The sequence below is a fragment of the Hemiscyllium ocellatum genome, chromosome 21 (assembly GCF_020745735.1).
Source record: "Hemiscyllium ocellatum isolate sHemOce1 chromosome 21, sHemOce1.pat.X.cur, whole genome shotgun sequence".
In the NCBI taxonomy this organism is placed as follows: domain Eukaryota; kingdom Metazoa; phylum Chordata; class Chondrichthyes; order Orectolobiformes; family Hemiscylliidae; genus Hemiscyllium; species Hemiscyllium ocellatum.
In genome coordinates, this window is record NC_083421.1 from 19284363 (window position 1) to 19307043 (window position 22681).

General features: G+C 41.1%; 2 protein-coding genes across 2 annotated transcripts in view; both read right to left on the bottom strand.

Moving 5' to 3' along the window:
- LOC132825784 (tubulin beta chain-like) overlaps nucleotides 1-4714 on the bottom strand; it is a 64903-nt gene extending 60189 nt beyond the window's left edge. The window contains exon 1 of the mRNA XM_060841257.1: nucleotides 4599-4714. Coding sequence (XP_060697240.1) covers nucleotides 4599-4655 — 57 coding nt within the window. The 5' untranslated portion in view covers nucleotides 4656-4714. The remainder of the gene's footprint in view (nucleotides 1-4598) is intronic.
- A 4205-nt stretch (nucleotides 4715-8919) lies between these two features.
- alad (aminolevulinate dehydratase) overlaps nucleotides 8920-22681 on the bottom strand; it is a 32213-nt gene continuing 18451 nt past the window's right edge. Inside the window, exons 7-12 of the mRNA XM_060841730.1 lie at nucleotides 21837-21925; nucleotides 18406-18461; nucleotides 17838-17925; nucleotides 11964-12050; nucleotides 10589-10718; nucleotides 8920-9540 (exon numbers count right to left, since the gene is read on the bottom strand). Of these exons, the coding sequence (XP_060697713.1) occupies nucleotides 9479-9540; nucleotides 10589-10718; nucleotides 11964-12050; nucleotides 17838-17925; nucleotides 18406-18461; nucleotides 21837-21925 (512 nt within the window). The 3' untranslated portion in view covers nucleotides 8920-9478. The remainder of the gene's footprint in view (nucleotides 9541-10588; nucleotides 10719-11963; nucleotides 12051-17837; nucleotides 17926-18405; nucleotides 18462-21836; nucleotides 21926-22681) is intronic.

The following is a 22681-nucleotide window of genomic DNA, read 5'->3' on the forward strand; positions in this document are numbered from 1 at the left end:
ACGTAGAATAATGGAGAAAAGGGAATATTGGCAAATTGGATTGATCTTGCTAAGAGATAGCATAATGATCTCCCATGCGGTACAATTCTCAGTGTTGCTCTGCCAAATCACATATTTCTGGATCGGGACAGTAAAAAAATGCCAAGCAGAGAAGCATAGGGCAATGATATTATCCTGGAACCTTCCTCACCAACCAGCTCCAAACTAAACAAGAACACCTTTAAATGTTATCAAACACCCAAAGGCATTTTACAGAAACATCAAAACAAAATCTAACAAAAAGGCAGTAGAGGAGATGTAAAAACAGCTTGGTCAAAGGGAATATAAATACAAGCGCTATATAAAAGGAACGGAAATCAAACTACTGCTCCTTAAAGCTACTCCACCAGACATTAAGAGCATCACAGTATTGAAATCTTCAGAGCAAATCAACAAATAAGACTAGAGGTTACAAAAGTAATAAAAGGAGGAAACGTCAGACACCATATTTTAATGCACCATTCATTCAAAATAAAATAGATGAACTAGTAGCACAAAGTAAGATTCACAAGTCTGATCTAGTAGCCATTACTGAGACATGGCTACAGGATGACTGAGACTGGAATGTGAATACAAAGCATTTAGGAAGGACAGGAAGCTAGGAAATAATGGACAAGTGTCTCTATTAATTAAAGATGGCTTTAGTACACCAGAGAGGGACAAGCTAAATTCAGGAAACCAGGAAATAGAAGTGACCTGTAGACAAGATAGGGAATGATAATGGCAACAGGTCACTTGTGGGAGTTGTGGAGGCGCTCCCTACTAGGAGCCAATGGCAAGTCAGGGTATCAACAAATAAATCATTGGAGCTTCTGAAAAGGGTAAGAGATTAACATGGGAAATTTTATTGACTGAAACATTATGCTATGTTTTGTTTTAGTGTGTGAACCCAGTATCCCATTGAAAGTCACTGTTGAATTTGCTACTGTCACCCCACTAGACAGGGCATTCTAGATTAGAACTCTCTGCATTTAAAACAAAAAAAACCCTCTTTACCCCTGGCACTTTGGTAACTATGATGGGAAAAGCATTCGAGAGGGGTAATTCATTGAATGATTTTTGGGACAATTTCTAGACTAACATGTAATAGACCTGGTTTTGACCAACGAGGTAGGAATAATTGCTGACCTCAAAGTGAAAGCACCTCAGGGATCATAATGAGTGAATTTTATACACCATTTAAGGAACAAAAGTGAGAGTGCAAGACTACTATTTTGAATTTAAACAAGGTTAATGAAGGCATAAAAGCTGAACTAATGAAACTGAACTAGCAAGTTAGGCTAAGAGATAGGTCAAGAAAGATGAAGTTGCTGACATTTTAAGGGATTATTCCAGAAAGTGTAGAACACACATATTCCAAAAAACAAGAAAAATTCTAATTTTAATGACCTACCAACCACAGCTAACTAAAAGAAAATCAAAGATAGTATCAAACACAAGGAAAAGACAGATAATTCTACAAAGATATGTTGAAGGTCAGAATATTGGACAGAATTTAAAAACAGCATAGAATTACTAAATTCAACATGGCCTCAACATCACTTTCCCTCCTGCTCCCCATAACTCTGGACTCCCCTATAGTCAAAACAGAAAGTCTATCTCAGTCTCCACACCTTCTGAAGTACAGAATTCCAAAGGTTGATGACCCCAAGGAGAGAAATTCCTCCAATATATACATCTTAAATTGATGTAGTTTTCCTGAACCCATGGTCCAAAGTTTATTCCCCCACAAGGGTAACGTTCAATTCAGTATCAACCTGTCAAGCTCCCTCATGTTTCTATAATAGTCCCAAGAGTCAATCGAATGAATCTTCCTTGAATTACTCCTATGCAAGAGGAGCATCTAACAAAAAAGACAAAACAAGATACAGCAAGGTTCTGGGATTCAGGGCATTGAAAATCACAGCTAATGTCACAGTCAGCAATGGTGGAGTGATTAAAATCAGGGATTTTAAAGAGGTCCAAATTGAATGAAGGCACATTTATCAAGGAGGTTGGTTAGCTCAATTTGGCAAGATTGCTAGTTTGCATTACAGAGCAATGCTAACAACATGGGTTCAATTCCTGTCCTGGCTGAGGTTATTGTGAAGGTCCATTCAGCTCAACCTCTTTGCTTGTCTGAGGCATGGTGACCCTCAGGTTAAACCACCACCAGTCATCTCTCTCTAATGATAGAGCAGCCCTATTGTCCAGTAAAACTAAGGCAACCAAAGGACATACGGTTGGAGGACATTATAAATAAAAGAAGGGAAGGGATCTAAAAATAAGGTAATTTTAAAACCATAGGCCAATGGGACTTGGGTGATTCAGGAAGCAGGCAGAAGAATTTTGGTTGACCAAGGTTTAGAGGCCAAAATATGGGAGGATGCTTCTAAACCTTAGGCCAACTTGCTTTTGGAAAGAGTGAAATTTAGAGGCAAGAATATAAATGAAGTTTTCACAGACAAATTGAGGCATGCAGAGTCCGCAGAAGTTGCCAACTGGAAAATAAATCTTAGCAATGGTGCTTATATATCAGAGGCTCATCTCAGGGCCAACTCCAACATAAAGATTTGAACAGGGTGCGTCAGCCTCTGACAGTCGCTAGAGAAAGGGATGGAGTTTTTAGCTAAGGAACATGTTTATGGCAGCATTGGAAGAAAGAAAATTTCTATACATCCACTGCTGGATGTCAGACAAACAATGCAATAAATTAATGACAGTAGAGGAGTCAAGAGAGGTGGTGGTGAGCTTGAGCTGGGTGTTGTCACCAAGAGACAGCCTACACGAACAATAGATGGGGGCCAAAGTTAGATCCTTCCAGGACATCAGAACTAACAGTAGAGGTGGTCATTGCAGTCCTATCAATCCATTCTCTCACTCTATCCCTGCAAGCTTATTTACTTCAATCAACCATCCATTTTCCAACTAAAAATCATTAATCATCTGCAGTTTCATCTCCGTGCAGACAACAGGTTCCGGATCATTATCATTTGCTAAAATAAACATCTCACATTCATGCCTGCATCTCTCAAATACTTAAATTTTTGTACCCTGAGTCTTTGAGCCAACAGAACGAGCTTTTCTTTGTCCACCTCATTCAAATTACTCCATCTTGCATACATCAAGCAGATTTCCCGTACAGATCCATTCGTCCAAGGAGAACAAGCCCAGCAATGTAACATTTCCAAACTAAGATTCCCAAATTCCCTCTGCACTTTAATAGTTTTAGTTTCAACTTAAACAGAGCTTCATAAACATTAAGCATAATTGCTCTGTGTCTGCACTGCTGACACTCCACTCAAGATCCCATGAGCAGTGTTAACTAATTTCTTAATATGCTTTACCACCTTCAAAGCTCTAACTCATAAAGCAAATGTATCGATTGTTGTGAGGGTAGGAGATTGTAAATACATATCTGGTACGTGTAAGGTATAACTGATTACCTGGCACATTACATAGTACATTAATATATCTACTAATCATTCTTCGAACAGGGCTTCTGGAAACTACTTTGCACGAAGTGAAATTTGAAATACTTTGCTTGAGTTTAACTGGTGCATTTGGTTTACGTACAGTACTTCCACTAGGAATTGGGAAATTCTCGGGTCACTCCCTGCTGGCCACGGTAACATCAGCCAAGGTTTAGAGGACACTGAGTGGGTAAATAAACTGGGCTTCTGTTGAAGTATCTATCATTTATAAAAACTTAAGAAAATAATGTTTCTGCACCACACTGATGTGCCTTCTTCAAATGATATTTCTAGCATAGTTGTGTCAGTGCACTGCAATGGTTCAGCACAAATTTTAAATCCTTACGATAAAGTAAAGGGGATGCTGTGATGGATGCCAAATGGCATATTACAGAGGTCTGGACTCAGACTAGAACCTTATACAGGTGGTTTAAATAGATAATATAGAGGAAGTAGGCACCATTCCTTGGACCTCCACTCAAACGTCACCCATCGTCTGCAAATATTCCAACCCATTCTTTTTTAAAAAGTACTTATCACATTCTACTGTATATTTTACACTGATTCAATTGAAATGTTAATGCTTGATTTCCACCAGATTTTGGACTATACCAGTCCTTAAATAGCACTGACCCTGTGACAGAGCAGCTCTCCTTCAGCACTTGCTAACCCTCCGACAGTATGACTGCCGTGTGGGGCATCTACCTGCACATTTATCTGTCAGTCGTGCCCAAGTGAGGTTAGGTGGATGGGGGACCCTGCAGCCCGCGAAAGGGATAACGGCTGAAGAGACCCATCAGGCGGGAGATGGTGCCGCTACCACTGCACATGCGCCCTAGCCGGGAGGAGGAGCCAGCATCACGCATGCGTGCCCGGACGGGGCAGCAGCCGCCCAGCACCTGGTTGTCCAACCGTCAGCCGGACAACCCGAGTGGCCTCCACAAACAGGACATTCATCGGGACCGCTCTTCAGACCCGCATCGCTCGGGTTAATTGGAGTGAGTGTGGGTCATGTTCCGGGCGGGGTCATGCCATGCCCTCGATTTCTTCACACTTCCACCCCTTTCCCTAGAAGCCCTAATCCTGAGGTGGCTAAATTGTACAAACCTTGGCCCCGATCTGGTTGCCACACTGGCCCGCCTGAAGATGCACGATCTCTCGCATACTGAAAGCTCTGCCTAAACTACTCGAACCGGGAAAGCTGTTCGCTCAAATGAGCAGCCAACGATTGCAGTATTGTTTATGTACCGCTGCGTCATCGCAACCTATTTTCTATTGGTTAATGCCCCCTGTCAATCAATAGTCACGCCTTCCTATTGGTCTAGTTCCGCGGGGGCGTTGACTTGATTAGTTTTGAGTACCTGTTGCCTGGTTACAGGTACACCCAGGTCAGTCACAATAACTGCTGTGATTTCATAAAGTCCTTTTCATCATCTCATAAAACAATTCAACTGCCTCAGGGTTCAAATTCTCAAAACAAAATAAAATTCATCATTAGTTTGCATTTTTAGGAAGCTGCTAAAGATCTGAAGTGTAAATGGTGCACAGGGAAAGGTTTACTGATAACTCTCTGGTACTGACCACTGAACACAATTCTGAGTTAACCAGTTAGGAAGCAACCATGCCTGATGAAACATAACATTGAGCAAGGAGATTATGATGTCAGAGTTGCATATTAGTATGTGAATAGTATTGTTTCTTTTAGTTTATGTGAATGTTCATAATATGCCTGTACTATACATTAATTGCACTAAATTGCATCAAGCATTTTAGCCTCGTCACTTTTATCCTTTTTTTGTTTGCTTTCCAGAATTATTTGGCACACAATATTTGCACCATATACAAATATTGGCCAGTGTGTGCAGTCTTTCTCCATTGACAATTCAGTTATTGAGGTGTATTATTTCAATACATGCTTAGTAAAGAATATGGAATGTCTGCATATGAGCAAGAATTTGAGTTGCTTCCAGCTCATACCCTCACAGACCAGGTCATATGAATTACTATCTAAACTACCTTGCAATATGTGACTTCAAGAAACAACATTGTAAAATGGCAACAAATAAAGAAATTGCTGGAAAAGCTCAGCAGGTCTGGCAGCACCTGTGGAGAGAAATCAGAGTAACATTTTGGGTCAGATAACCTTTCCTCAGAGTTCAAAAATAGCAATTGAAATAGCAATAGCAATCAGGTGTTTGGAATTCATGCAACTCTTTTTATAAATGTTGGTTAAAACCTGGGCCAAGTCCCTACTGCTCCAGGGGTGTAACTCTGAATATGTAGATTTAAAAAATAAGTTAAATAAGAAGAAAAATGTTGTTAAAGGTTCTTGTAATGCAGTTTGAGTATCCCTTGAACCAGGAGATCTGGGTTCAATCGCACCTGCTCCAGAAACAGACACTAAGATTGCCAAACAGATTGATTCGAAAAATACTAAAATGTTGCAATGTCTTTTGCCAGAATTGCATGTAATTTAGTTGGAAACGTGGGTGATTTAGTAATGGGGGATGGGTGAAATTTACCATGGGTGATTTAATGATGGGCACTTTTGGTTTGTTGACAATGCCCTTTTTACTTGCCAAGATTTTCTGTTCTTCAATTCTTCTTCATAGAATCGTAAAATCCTGTGTGTGGAAACAGGCCCTTCAGCCCAACAAGTCCACACTGACCCTCTGAAGAGTAAACCACCCAGATCCATTCCCCTACTGTACTACTCTACATTTTACCCCTGACTAATGCACCTAACCGACACATTCCTGAACACTATGGGCAATTTAGCTTGGCCAATTTACCTGACCTGCACATCTTTGGATTGTGGGAGGAAACCCACACAGAAAAGGGGAGAATATGCAAACTCCACACAGTCAGTTGCCGAGGCTGGAATCAAACTGGAGTCCCTGGTGCTGTGAGGTAGCAGTGCTAACCACTGAGCCAACATGACAGCCCCCTTCTCCAAATTATTTTCACTTCTTTGCAAAAGGAACAAGTGATTGGTACCCTAACTGCAAAATCTCTTAGTTACAGCAATCAGTGAGGGAGAATAAAATGGCTTTCCACCTATTTATCTCTCGTTTGTAACCCTTATCACTGCTTTTGTTGTTTGCTGGCAGCACTATCACAGTATGTTCCACTTGCTTCTCGTCTTGGTCTGCTTGCATCATAAAAATCTCACTTTACAGCTCTTTTCAGTTCCAATGAAATCATGCTGGATTCAAAACCTCAATTCTATATCTGTCCACAGATGCCGCCTGACTTGCTGAGATTGTCAAGCATTTACTGCTTTATTTCAGATTTCTAGCATCTGTAGTATTTTACTTTTATTCATCTGTTAGCATGTTTTGGGCCTGAATGGGTCCAAAGGAGGAGATACAAAATTCATCTCTCTCCCTTTTTAATTCCAATCCCATGACCAGAAAGACCGAAACAATGTAGTCAGAGCGTCCACAATTTCCACCCCTATTTCCCTTAACATCCCTGGATGCAGTTTATTTAGACCAGGTGACTGTTGTTTTAAGCTGACTCATATTTACTGTCACCTCTCCAACTTACTGCTGCCTTGGTAGCATCCTCTTTTCTAGTGAAGATTCATTATACCACTTAATACATCAGCCAAAAGACCATCTCCTCTTTGGAAATCAGTCAGCTCAAACTTTCCTTATTCATGTGTTGATAAAATATTTTTATGTTCTCTTTCATTAATCACTAAGCTATTTTATACACTCTTTCCCTCTTTTTTTTATCTTTTCTGTATCATCTATATTTCTGTCCCTCCGTGCATCGCATCTACCTTTTTTGACAAATTTCCATAAGAATGTAAGAAATAAGGGCATGACGGAATAGAAAGTAATTCAGCCCCCACTTTATCATCTATTAAGATATTTGCTAATCTTCAACTCCAGTTTTCCATTGTATTTCAAACTTCTTGATTTTTCATTACGTTCAAAAATCTTATCAATCAATCTTAGCATTGAATTTATGCTCAGTCAGAGAATTCCAAAGATTCACAAGCCCTTTTGCATGAAGAAATTTCTAACATCTTAGCTCTAAGTAGACTGCATCTTACCTCATATCTAGATTATTGAGCAGGGAAATCGTGACAGTGCTTAATACTCACATTGGCAGAACAAAATCCCAGCATTGTTATGACACTGAAGGAGGCCATTTAGCCTGTCAATAGCATTCCAAACTCTTCAAAAGCAATTCAGCTCGTTGTTTCACTCCCTGGGCCCCACCCCAGTGTTCTGCAAAGATTTATCTAACTGCCTTTTGAAAACATCATTTAAACTTGCCTCTAAAACACTCCCAGTCATCATATTCTGGATCCTAATCAATTGTTGCATTAAAAACGTTTCTCCGCAGTTAGTTTAAATCGCTTGTGGCAATCACCTGAAATTTGTACTCTCCAATTCGGAAACCTTCCACCAATGGAAACTGCTTCCTTCTATCCTGGTTAAACCCCTCATCATTCTGAACACCTCCGTCAAATCTCGAAGGAACATAACTCCAGCTTCTCTCATCTATCGACGTAACTGAAACTATTTTCATAAATCGTTTCTGCACACTTTCTAAAGCCTTCACAGCTTTCCGTTTGTGCGGTCCAGAACTGGACACAATATTCCAGTTGAAACCAAATCACTGTTTTATAAAGATTCAAAATTAACAGCTGACTGTATAGGACCGATTCTGGGAATAAATAATTATCATACTATGGAAGGAAATACTTTTTTCAGTTTTATCACCCAAATTTCTCAATGGACATCAAAAATATCTCTATTCTCAAAGGTGAATAGCAAAGGTCTTTATAGGGTAAAGTTCAAAACCATAGAACATAGGTTTAAGATAAGGGGGGGGGAAAGATTTAAATGGGACATGAGGGGCAACCTTTTCACATAGAGAGTGATGCATTTATAGAATAAACTGCCAGAGAAAATGGGAGACGTGGGTACGATTATAACACTGAAAAGGCGTTTGGGCAGGTACATGATTAGAAAAGGCTTACAGGATACGGGCTAAATGCGGGCAAATAGGAACTGAAAGAACCGTGGAAATATAAATCAGAAACAAAAACAGAAGTTGCCGGAAAAGCTCAGCAGTTCGGGCTGCATTTGTGAAGAGAAATCAGAGTTAACGTTTCGGGTCCAGTTACCCTTTCTGAAACATTAACTCTGATTTCTCTTCATTGATGCTGCCAGATCTGCTGAGCTTTTCCAGCAGCTTCAGTGTTTGCAGGCAAAAGAGACTAGTTTATTTTGGGAAACCTGGTCAGCATGATGGGTTGGACTGAAGGATCTGTTTCTGTGCTGTATGACCCAGCAATGCTATGACTATAACAAACATAGCTGCAGTTTTATCAATAGGGCAGAGAATTATAAAGATGAAATTCAAAAGAAGTGACACAATCAGGCTGCAAGAGGCAGAGTAAATAGCATTTAGATTCCTAATTTGTTTTTATTCAAACAGAAAATTCTATTTAGTTTGCAGTTATTCACAGAGTTTTACATTTCAATTATAGCTAATATTGGTAATGCATGTTCAAACGCATCAAAGGCACATGGCAGCCGCGGTCGCAATAAAATCCTTGTCACATGATTTATTCACAAATCTTGTCAATTTATTCATTTTAAGATCCCTGATGTTGTGTGTGCTTGCAGTGCATAACAGATCCTATATAAAAATCAGACACTTGAACAGTCTTTCAACCACTTACAGCTCACTTCATTGACTTTCTCATTTTCTCTTCCATTCACACACATTATGCAACTAAACATGTCTGTAAAAATCCATTTTTGGTCTAGCATAAGAGTTCTGGTTTAAAAGCATGTATTTGGTATAATATCAGTTATAACAGCAAACAAGAACAGAAAAGGAAGGAGCAGGTGAACAGGAATATTGCATGGGAGACATGGCATACATGAACAGGAGAGAGGGGTCCATGGGAATAATTTAAAACATAACCCTGTATATTTTGTATCCCAGTGGAGGCAGCATCAAATATCCTTCAGCCATTTCAAGATCTGTGGCACGTAGTATGTGATGATGATATCAGCACCTATAAGGACAGCACACAGGTACGTTAACTTTATACTACAATGAAGACCAAACTGGATAAGCCCATAGCATGAGTCATATACCTCAACATTCTCCTGTGCTGAAGGGGGATAGGGACAATAGGAATATCATTGCAACAGATCCCACAAAAAAAAAAATCAACCCCCTATAGAAAATCCCATCCGGGGCAGTCCACTGTGTAGAACAATGTCTCAAATTTGGCTAACCAAAACTGAACAGTTTTATAAGCTGCTATGCCAGGAATATTCATTTTTATGAAATGGGTAAAATAACTTACTGTCCAGCTAAGTACAGCACTGACAGTGGCATGCTGGACTAGTTATTGACTCTGCCCACCCTTGCAACCCTTGGCCCCAACCAACCTGAAGAACATGTAAGAACATTCCAGGAAGCACTGGTCAACTTTTGTACATGTAACCCAACCTCTGCCTGGGTCCTGGACACGCTAAACAATATTTACAGAGATCCTAAAACTCAGTGCACAATGAAGCAAAGTGACCCAGTGGCAAATGCCAACTTCAAAATACTGAAGAGCAACAAGAGCAAGTCAGAATTTCTCCCCAGTCCTTTTAACTCTGTAAATTGTGTATGTCAGTGCACATGTGTATTGGATACAAGTGCTGCCTTGGTGGTGATGCCGAATCAGTTGAATAGCTGGTCACAATATATTGTCCAGATTCACACCAGGTGAAGGGTGATTTGGTCATGGCACCCATTGTCACAGCCAGCCAACCATCACCCAGCAACAGTAACCTCCTTTAGGATTGAGGAGAGAAATTAGTAGGGGTCATCAGCATATAACACTATCCAAAAGAAGTTTATTGATTGGCAGAAACCCAAACTACCTTTATTCTGTTCATACGAGCACAGAATATGCTCCAGCAAATTCCTAAGTGAATATCTTATTGGTAAATGCACTGGTGTCATGGATTAAAAACAAGCTGAAGCACATCCATTTAAACAGCCACAGCTAAGTACAATACAATTACAATTGGAAGAAATGCTGGTTGTGCGCTAAAGACCGTTACCTGCTCTCCTGAAGCTGGTCAGAGCCTCCATGACAGCTGTCCTGAGGTCAAATGCTCCAGCCTGTGCTCCATGCCACAGCATCGCAAACTCTCCTGAGACATGGTAAATTGCCAGCGGATATGAGGGGTGCTGAAAGGAACGAGAGACATGACTTAACTGCTAAATCCAAGCATTCAATAATGGCAACAAGTCAGTATATTCACAGAAATCATCACGATGTTTTGATGCATTGTGAAACTCTTATCCCAAAAAGCATATGCAAGTGGCTGCAGGGAGCCTTATTTCACAGTCAGTGACATCAATTTGACCCAGAGATGAAGGAAGCCCATTAGAATGTAGGAGGCAGAAAATTCAGAGTATAGCTTAGAGTGTCACTTCATACTCCTGACTTAATAAGCTGACAAAACAAGTTACTCAGAAATAAATTAAAATGTGCCCTGCTTAATAAAAGCTATGGCAATATGACTCAACCTTCCAAGAGCTGGAAAACAGCAGCTTTGAAGATAAGCCCTTCCTCTGACAAACACACTTACGCTATACATTGCCCTAAATTTAAAGTTAAAATATCTTTTCCCAGTAATTTTGAAGGTTTTCACTCTGTTAATAGTATCAGCGAGATGCGTGATGAGAAGATAATACTGGACCACATACAGCCTTTGGTTTACGTTATGCAGACAAAATTCTGAACTAGCGCTGACCATTACAGGCATTGAAAAGATCACTTGGACAGGATCATAATTAACTGGTGGTGCCTGTGAAACCACCATCGTGTGCTAACTTCCTCAGCATTACTGGGATGGCCAAGCAGGCTCCTTCTGTCATTCCATGAATCGGTATTGTTGAGAACACAGAATACATTATTGAAGAAAAAAACCTTTTGCAGCTCATTCCACTGTCAAACAAAGGAGTCTAAAACACTATAAAACCATTAAACCATAAAGTGTAGGAGCAGAAGTAGACCGTTCACCCGCTTTAGTCTACTCCACAATTAAATAAGATCATGGCTGATTTGATAGTCCTCAACTCCATCTTCCTGCCTTATCTCCAAAACCTTTGATTCCTATGCTATTAAAAATCCATCTCATCCTTGAATATACTTAATATCTTTGTGGTAAAGAATTCCATATTCAATACCCTCAGGGAAAAGATTCCTCCTCATTTCCAACTCAAATGGGTGAACACCTTACTCTGAGATTATGCCCTTTCCTAAAGTGGGAAATAAGCTCTCTACATCTACCCTGTGATGTCTTCTCAAGAATTGTTTATTTCAATAAGGTCTCTTATCATTCTTCTAAACTACAAAGTGTAGAAGCCCAATCTACTCAACCTGTCACCCTGACACAGCTATTGGGTTAGGAATGTCCACAAACTTACTTTGTTTTTCACCTCTCGGACAATGTCCAGGTAAGGCATTCCCGGTTTGACCATCAGCATATCCGCTCCTTCATGCACATCACGGTCCTGCACCAAATGAGCAAACAGTTAATTCCAGTAATGCATTGGCACACAAATAGACTCACATCTCAACCGTGCACATTCTCAATAACAAGATACAGCCAGAGATTGTTGTCCACATTCTCAATAACCAGAAAGAGTCAGTAATTGCTGCCCAAATTCCCAAAAACCAGAGAGCCAGGATTCACTATCCAAATTCCCAAAAATTGCAGGGAGTTGGGAATCACTGACCACATTCCTGATAACTAAAGAGCTGTTCTGGTTGCTGTTCACATTCCCAAAAACTGGAAAAGCTGGGGGATCACTACCAACATTCCCAATAACCAGAGAGAAACAGGGATCATTGACCACATAGCCAATAAACAGAGAGCCAAGGATTGTTGTCTACATTCCCAGTAACGAGGATGTGGTAGGATTTGATGCCCATATCCCTAATAATGGTGAACCACAGATTGCTACCTGTATTCCTAAAAAATAGAGACAGCAATCCTAACTTTGGCAGGCTTTATCTTTGCCAGTCAATGGTGTCTTTAAAAACTATGATAGGTGTTAGCAATTATTTACTCATTTTAGGTGTGACTGAGAACAGCTGCCCTCAGTCACAAACAGATTCTAATATTGTGCATATTCTAAATTAAAACCAGAAGGACTGCAGATGCTGTAAATCAGAAACAAAAACAGAAGTTGCTGGAAAAGCTCAGCAGGTCTGGCAGCATCTGTGCAGAGAAATCAGTTAACGTTTCAGGTCCAGTGACCCTTCATCAGAACTGAGGAGTTCTGAAGAAGAGTTACTGGACCCAAAAAGTTAACTTTGATATCTCTTCACAGATACTGCCAGACGTGGGTGAGCTTTTCCAGCAACTTCTGTTTTTGTTTCTGTGCATATTCTATTCTTCAGACTGAATGCATTCAACTACACAACCTGCCATGGTAAGATTTAAACACACAAAGTCCATCTTAGCATTCCAGAATCACAACTGCTACACCCGTAAAACTGTTTATGATGTTTATTACCTAGCAAAAATACAATCACATAATAAGCTTCACAACAACACAGCTTGCACCCTAAAACTCTTTCCACACAACATAAATTTCCATGGAGTCTTAGTGTTTTACAGTACAAAAAGAAACCCTTTGTGTCAATCAACTAGCACCTATCTGTTCAAGTCTCACTTTCCAGCTATTGGCCTGAAGCCTTCTGTGCCATGGCACTTCAAGTGATCAGCTAAATACTTGTTACATTTTATAGTCATACAGCACGGAAACAGACCCTTTTGTCAAACCAGTCCATAATCCCAAACTTATTAAATTTATCTTATCTATATCTTTCATGATTTTATAAACCTCTATAAGGTCACCCCTCAACCTCCTACGCTCCAGTGAAAACAGTCCTAACCTATCTAGCCTCTCCTTAAAACTCAAATCCTCCATTCCTAACAAGATCCTGGTCAATCTTTTCTGAACCTTCTCCAGTTTAATAATTTCCTTTCTATAAGAAAGCAACCAGAATTAGACTCAATACTCCAGAAGAGGCATCACCAAAATCCTATACAATCTCAACATATGTCCCAACTCCTTTACTGAGAAGTCTGAGCAAAAAGGCAAACATGTTAGACGCCTTCTTAACCACCCTATCTATATGTCAACCTCAAACAATTACATACCTGAAACCCAAGGTCTCTATGATATGACAGTTCCCATCTTGACTACCCTTTGAAGCAATAAATTCCAGATATCCATCACCCACCCCTCTCGGTGAAAGAATTCTTCCTTAAATCCTGCCTTTGACCATACATTTATTTATAGATGTCTCTACTAAGGAGAAATGCTTCTTCTCTACCCTTTCTATGCCTCAGAACTTTGTATATCTCAATTAGATCCCCCCTCAACCTTCTCTGCTATAATGAACACAACCCCAACCTATCTAATCTGTCTTCATCACTGAGTCGTTCCAGCCCAGGCAACGTCCTGGTGAATCTCCTCTGCACCATCTCCAGTGAAATCATATCCTTCCCATAGTGTGGCGATCAGAACTGCACGTAGTACTCCAGGTATGGTCTAACGAACATTACATACAGCTCCAAAATAATCTCCTTGCTTTAGTATTCAATGCTTTCACTAATAAAGGTAAGTATCCCATATATCTTCTTAACCACCTTATTCACCCGATCTATTTCCTTCAAAGATCTGTGGACTTGCACACCAAGGTACCTCTGATCCTCTAGTTCCTATGGACCTAACCTTCACTGTGTTCTCACTTGCCTTGTTAGTCACCCCAAAATGCATCACCTCAGACTTTTCAGAATTAAATTCCATTTGCCATTGTTCTGGTTATCTGACCAGCCTGGAGAAAGTGAGGACTGCAGATGCTGAAGATCAGAGCTGAAAAATATGTTGCTAGAAAAGCGCAGCAGGTCAGGCAGCATCCAAGGAACAGGAGAATCGACATTTCAGGCATAAGATAAGTTTCCTGAAGAAGGGCTTATGCCCAAAATGTTGATTCTCGTATCTGACCAGCCTGTCCATATCATCCTTTAGTCTAAGGCTTTTCTCCTTGCTATCTACCATACAATTTTTTGTGTCATTTGTAAACTTAATAATCAAACTTTCTACATTCATGTGTAGATCGGGTTCAGAAAAGATTTACAAGGATGTTGCCAGGGTTGAGGGTTTGAGCTATAGGGAGAGGCTGAATAGGCTGGAGTTATTTTCCCTGGAGCTTCCGATGCTGAGACCTTAGAGAAGTTTATAAAATTATGAGGGGCATGGGTAGGGTGAACAACCAAGGTCTTTTCCCAGGGTAGGGAAGTCTGAAACTAGAGGGCATAGCTTTAAGGTCAGAGGGGAAAGATTTATAATGGACGTAAGTGGCAACTATTTCAGGCGAAAGGTAGTATGTGTATGGAATGAGCTGTCAGAGGAACTGGTGGAGACTGGTACAATTACAACATTTAAAAAGCATTTGGATGAATACATGAATAGGAAGGGTTTAGAGGGAAATGGGCCAAATGCTGGCAAATAGGACTAGATTATTTTAGGATGTCTGGTCAGCATGGATGAGTTGGACCAAGGATCTTTTTCCATGCTGTACAACTCTGTGACTCTATGATTGTAGATCATTGATGTACACCACAAAGAGCAAGGGACCCAGTACCAAACCCTGTGGTAAACTGTTCAACCATCTCCCTGTTCCTTGCCACTAAGCCAATTTTGGATTTAATTTGCCAAATTGTCCTGGATCCCATGGACCATTTACCTTGACCCGTCTCCCAAGCAAAACCTTGTCAAAAACTTTCCTGTCAGATGTAATCTTTCCCTACCACATCCTCCCAACTATTTTAAAGTTAGTTGGTGCTGATAACAAGGCTGACATCTCCTGCCCAACTGTATTTGCTGAGGGATTGACAATAGGGTTTTGTTCCCACGCTCCTGCTCTCACATTCCATATGGTGAAGTTGTTAGCTTGGTATTATTGGTATGAACAAAATAAACCTCCTGTCTTCTTAAACGGTATCGTTGTTTAAAGTGGAAGGAGGAGAACTTGTACCTATAGGACATTAGCTTAATTTTGGTTATCAGCAAATTTATCAAAATCAATTTTGAGACATAATCTAAACCTTCATTTAGAAAGGTATCAGTCAAGAAAGAAAGGTCAGCATTGATTTGTTTTGTGAAGGTCATGTCTTCATAACAACCTTGCCTGAATGTTTTTTGAGGAAATGACAAGTGATGAGGAAAATACGGTGACTGTGCATGCTGTGGATTTCTGCGAAGTCCCACATGGCAGGCTGCTTGAGAAAGTAAAAGCAACTGGGTTCCAAGCAAATTGGCTCAGTGTCAGGAAACAAAGGGTAATGTTTGTTGGATACTTTGCAACTGGAAGAATGTCCTCAGTGGAGTTTCACAGGGCTCCGTACATGGATGTTTGCTTCTTGTAATGACTTAGACTCAAATGTCGGGAGTATGATAAAGAGGTTGCAGATGACTTTGGCATTGGGAAAAAGCTTTGGACTGCATGAAGACAAAAGTGGTTTTTTCAGTTGGAAAATGCAATACGTTCAGAGAAGGACAAGGTGATGCACTTTTGGAGGTGCAACAAGGCAATAAATGAGAAGATACTGGAAATTATAAAGGAACATGAAGACCTTTGACTGCATGCTCCTTAAAGGTAGCAAGATAGGTCAGTAAAGAGATTAAGACACCATATGCTATACTTTCCTTCATTTGTCAAAGCAGTGAACATGAGAACAGAGAGGTTACAACAAAATTGTATACATCAGTGAAATCAAAGATAGTCACATTACAGGGAAAGACGTAACTGCACTGGACAGGGTTCATAATAGGATTAGGAAGATATTGCTAGGTTGGAAATTTTAATGATGGGGAGAGATTGGGATAGGATGGAACAGAGGAGTCTGTGGATGATTTAATTGAAGTGTATAAAATGCGGCACAGTAGTGCAATGATTACTGCTGCCTCACAGCACCAGGAACCCGGGTTCAATTCCAGCCACGGGCGACTGTCTGTGTAGAGTTTGCACATTCTTCCCATGTCTGCGTGGGTTTCCTCCTGGTGCTCCAGTTTCCTCCCACAACCCAAGATGTGCAGATCAGGTGAATTGGCCATGCTAAATTGCCCATAGTGTTCAGGGGTGTGTAGGTTAGGTGCTTTAGTCAGGGGTAAATATGGAGTAATGGGGAATGGGCTTGGTGGGTTACTCTTCGGAGGGTTGATGTGGATTTGTTGGGCTGAAGGGCCTGTTTCCATACTCTAGGGATTCTATGATGACGACAACCCTGGGTAAAGAGGGATGATCTATTTAGGGATTCTATGATGACGACAACCCTGGGTAAAGAGGGATGATCTATTTAGGGATTCTATGATGACGACAACCCTGGGTAAAGAGGGATGATCTATTTAGGGATTCTATGATGACGACAACCCTGGGTAAAGAGGGATGATCTATTTAGGGATTCTATGATGACGACAACCCTGGGTAAAGAGGGATGATCTATTTAGGGATTCTATGATGACGACAACCCTGGGTAAAGAGGGATGATCTATTTAGGGATTCTATGATGACGACAACCCTGGGTAAAGAGGGATGATCTATTTAGGGATTCTATGATGACGACAACCCTGGGTAAAGAGGGATGATCTATTTAGGGATTCTATGATGACGACAACCCTGGGTAAAGAGGGATGATCTATTTAGGGATTCTATGATGACGACAACCCTGGGTAAAGAGGGATGATCTATTTAGGGATTCTATGATGACGACAACCCTGGGTAAAGAGGGATGATCTATTTAGGGATTCTATGATGACGACAACCCTGGGTAAAGAGGGATGATCTATTTAGGGATTCTATGATGACGACAACCCTGGGTAAAGAGGGATGATCTATTTAGCTCAGCAGAGGGATCAAAACCAGGGGAAAAAGTAATTTTTGGAAGGGAAAATAAGGAGACTTTTTTTTAAATGAGAGATTTATAGGGACCTAAAATCATTGCCTGAAAGTATGGTAGAGTCAGAAACTCTCAGCACATGATGAATCTCTTTGAAGAGCCATGATGCCTGAGGCCTACAGATCAAGTGCAAGAATGTGGGGTTAGACTGGGAAACCTTTACAAAACTGTTATGATGCAGAAAGAGGCCGTTCACCTTCACCAGCCAGCAATGGGCTAAATGGTTCCTTCTGTCTCATTCATTGTCTGTGATTCTATCCAAGACTTTGGGTTCTAACTTTGAAACACATCTTGGATGCTGACTGAACTTATGACGCAGACTTACCACAGCTCGGATCGCCAATCCCCTGGCACCTGGTGGCAACTGGTAACACCTCCGATCACCAAAGGCCGGTTTTGATTGGGCAGCATCACTGGTAACAAAGTGTACAAAATTACAAAGAATTTGCATCAATCTATAAGGTCATTTAGCCCAACAAGTCTGTGCAAGCTTAACTGTCCAACATTATATCTTTGTTTCCACTAACCTTCACGTATGCATCAAGCATACCCTAAAATTGTGAATGCTGCTGGCTACAAACAGTCCATGTGACAGCAGCTTCCACAGTCACGATTGCTTCGTGTAAAAAAATTCACCTAAATTCTTCACCTGATCTCCCAGTACAGGACAAGCTCACCCTGTAATGCACAGACTAATGCAGCCTATGACACACACTGCAGTCAATAGATCTATAGAGACCCACAGTGCTAGTCCACGAATCCACACAGACCCATACTGCAGCACACAGATTAATGCAGTTATGACACACACTCAGCCCATAGATTTACAGAGACCACAATGCAGCTCACATAGCTGAATCAACTCGAACTGAGATTAAAATGCTGCAACTCACCGGAAAGGCCCATAAAAGCACGATGCAAACTTTGCGCTGTAGCTCATCAATGCAACCTGCAGGGGAATACATCAAATAACAGTGTTAAAGACCGAACACCACAGATTTCACATTTCAATGTCCCATCCCCACTGAACCTTCACAAAAAACAAAGAAAATTACAGCACGGGAACAGACCCTTCGGCTCTCCAAGCCTGTGCTGATCCAGATCCCCGATCTAAACCTGTTGCCTATTTTCAAAGGATGAGTATCCCTCTGCTCCCTGCCCAATCATGGATCGGTCTAGGTGCATCTTAAATGACGCTATCATTAGCGCCTCCGCTGGCAACGCATTCAAGGCACCCACCACCCTCTGAGTAAAGAACTTAAACTTTTCCCCTCTCACTTTGAACTCGTGACCCCCTAGTAATTGGTCCCCCATTCTTGCTCTATACCTCTCATCATTTTGTAGACCTCAATCAGGTCCCTCCTCAACCTCCATCTTTCTAATGGGAATAATCCTAATCTACTCAACCTCTCTTCATAGCTAGTGCTCTCCATACTAGGCAACATCCTGGTGAACCTCCTCTGCACCCTCTCCAAAGCAACTACATCTTTTGGTAACGTGGCAACCACAATTGTATGCAGTATTCCAACTGTGGCTGAACCAAAGTCTTATACAACTGTAACATGACCTGCTAACTCTTGTATTCAATACCCCATCTGATGAAGGAAAGCATGCCATATGCCTTCTTGACTACTCCATTGACCTGCGTTGCCACCTTCAGGGAACAATGGACCTGAACACACAGATCTCTCTGTACATCAATTTTCCCCAGGGCTTTTCCACTTACTGTATCGTTCACACTTGAATTGGATCTTCCAAAATGCATCACACCTTGCATTTGCCTGCTTGAACTCCATCTGCCATTTCTCTGCCCAACTCTCCAATCTATCTATGCTTTGCTGTATTCTCTGACAGCCCCCTTCACTATCTGTTACGCCATCAATCTTAGTGCCATCTGCAAATCTGCAAATCAGACAACCTACACCTTCCTCCAGATCATTTCTGTATATCACAAACAACAGTGGTCCCAGCACGGATTCCTGTGGAACACCACTGGTCACGGATCTCCATTTTGAGAAACTCCCTACCACTACTCTCTCTGTCTCCTGTTGTCCAACCAGTTCTCTATCCGTCTAGCTAGAACACCCTGGATCCCATGTGACTTCACTTTCTTCATCAGCCTACCGTGGGGAACCTTATCAAATGCCTTATTGAAGCCCATGTGTATGACACCTACAGCCCTTCCCTCAATCAACTTTGTCACTTCCTCAAAGAGTTCTATTAAGTTGGTAATGATGACTGTCCCTGCACAAAGCCATGTTGCCGACCACTGATAAGCCCATTTTCTTCCAAACATAAATAGATCCTATCCCTCAGTATCTTCTCCAGCAGATTCCCTACCAGTGACATCAGGCTCACCCATCTATAATTACCTGGATTATCCCTGCTATCCTTCTTGAACAAGGGGACAACATTAGTGATTCTCCAGTCTTCTGGGACCTCACTCATGTTCAAGGATGCTGCAAAAATATCTGTTAAGGCCCCAGCTATTTCTCTCTTCCTTCCCTCAGTAACCTGGGATAGATCCCATTCAGACGTGGAGACTTGTCCACATTAATGCCTTTTAGAATATCCAACACTTCTTCCTTATTTTGACTTGCCCTAGAGTAATCAAATATCTATTCCTCACCTCAACATCCGTCATGTCTCTCTCCTCGGTGAATACCGACGCAAAGTCCTCATTAAGAGTCTCACCCATTTTCTCTGACTCTACGCATAACTTTCTTCCTTTGTCCTTGAGTGGACCAACCGTTTCTCTCGTTCCCCTCTCACTCCTTATATACGAATAAAAGGCTTTGGGATTTTTCTTAACTCTGTTTGTGAAAGATATCTCATGACCCCTCCTACTTTCCCGATATCCTTCCAAAGCTGTGTTAGTTTTCAGTTGCGTAGACTTAATGTATGCTTCCTTTTTCCTCTTAGCTAGTCTCACAATTTCATCTCTCGTCTATAGTTCCCTAATCTTGCCAATTCTATCCCTCATTTTCACAGGAACATCTCTCTCCTGCACTCTAATTTACCTCTCTTTGAAAGTCTCCCACATATCAAATGTGGTTTACCCTAAAACAGCTGCTCCCAATCCATATTCCCCAGCTCTTGCCAAATTTTGCTATCGTTTGACTTCCCCCAATTTACCAGTCTTCCTTTAGGACCACTCTTATCTTTGTCTATGAGAATTCTAAAACTTATGGAATAGTGATTACTATTCCAAAAGAAATCCCCTACTAAAACTTCAACCACCTGACGGGGCCTATTCCCCAACACTAGGTCCAGTACGGCCCCTTCCTGACATGGACTATTTAGGTAATACTATAAAATCGCTCCTTACAAATTCTGCTCCCTCTAAACCTCTAACACTAAGAAAATCCCAGTCAATGTTGGGAAAATTAAACATATCTACCACCCTGTTGCTCCCACATCTTTCCATAATCTGTTTATATATTTGTACCTCTATCTCTCAGCCCCAACATTGTTACAGCACTCTTCCTATTTCTGAGCTCTGTCCGTAATGCCTCACTAGTCGAGGCCTCCGTAGTGTCCCCCTTCAGCACAGCTGTGATATCCCCTCTGACCAGTAATGCAACTCCTCCTTTTACCTCCCTCTCTATCCCACCTGAAGCATCTATATCCTGAGATGTTTAGTTGCCAATCTTGCCCTTCCCTCAAACCGTCTCAGTAATAGCAATAACTTCATACTCGCAGGTACTGATCAAAGCACTAAGGTCATCTACCTTACCTACTACACATCTCATATTAAAACAAATAGACTTCAAACCACCTGTCCCTTTGTGTTCATCATGTGCTCCCTGCCCACTCTTCCCCTTAGTCACATTTGACTTCATTATCTAGTTCATTGTCTATCCAATCAATGTCTCCCCCTTGCCCTGCACTAATTTCCTGATCAATGCACTAAATTATACACAAACTGAAAGCCACAGGTTCACTCCTCGTTGAGCTGTGTTCTTAGCTGGGGTCACACTGGGCTCAAGCCATCGGACAGGAAAAGGAGGCAAATTGGCCAGAATTACCACCTCTCAATACCCTGGAAAGGTTTTGCTGGAAATAAGATGGAGGATTGGCTATGATCACTGGCTGAAGATTTAGGTATCTGTTATTAATGATATAATGAAGATTTTAAATACATGACTACGATGTAAAATTTATTGTGTTCAGGAGAGGTGGAGACAGTCGGGCATTGAAGAAACAGCACAACAGATCAAAAGATTTAATATTTGCATTCCACCGGGATAAATATCTCAGAATGAGGGGCAAGCATTAACATATCTAAATAGCCCAGTTGGAACTATATTAAGAGCTTCTTTACCTTGTTTCCCAGCTCATTGGCAACCAGAGCCTGTTTTATTGCTCCAACTCTGCCATCCATCATATCTGACGGAGCTACAATATGGCATCCTGAAAGCAGACCAATTGCAAATTCTTAGTCACACATAGTGAGGAAGTTTCCCACACAAGGGGAGACTCGAGCAGACATGCAATCTATTGTTAGCATAGCTGTTAAAAAAAATACAGGGATATTAAGGCTGGCTTGGGCAGTCACAAAGAATGAAGTGTTGGATTAGATCTTCGTCCAGATTCATACAATTTAATCAAAATATTTAAATAACTGGCTTCTGCAGCCAATGGAGCATATGTTGGGCTTGTTTGGTACCCTCAGTGAATGACAGGAATTGTTACAATAGATTTCCAACCATTGAGAACTGGATTGAGATGATCCAATCTCATTACACTGACGACATTCCCCCATTCTGCCTGGGGCCGATCATTGCCTGGCTGCCAGCACTCTATCAGCTCCTCCTCAGAATCAGGAGACTTTTGTTCCCTCCTACAGAATTCATTCCCATATCCAAGATATTTTCTTCTTTATTGTCTTATGTGATGGACGTTGCTGATAAGGCCAGTATTGTTGCCTGTCCCTAATTCACATGAATTGAGGGAATTGCTAGGTAGTTTCAGGGAGCAGATAAGAGTCAACTACATTTCTGTGGGCCTGGAGTCACATGTAGGCTAGACCAGGTAAGATTTCCTTCTATTAGTGAACCAGATGGATTTGATGACAATCAGTAATAGTGATTATGACTGAAATCAACTTTCAATTCCAGATTCGTTCATTGAATTTAAATTCCAATCGATGCTGTGGTAGTATGCCCC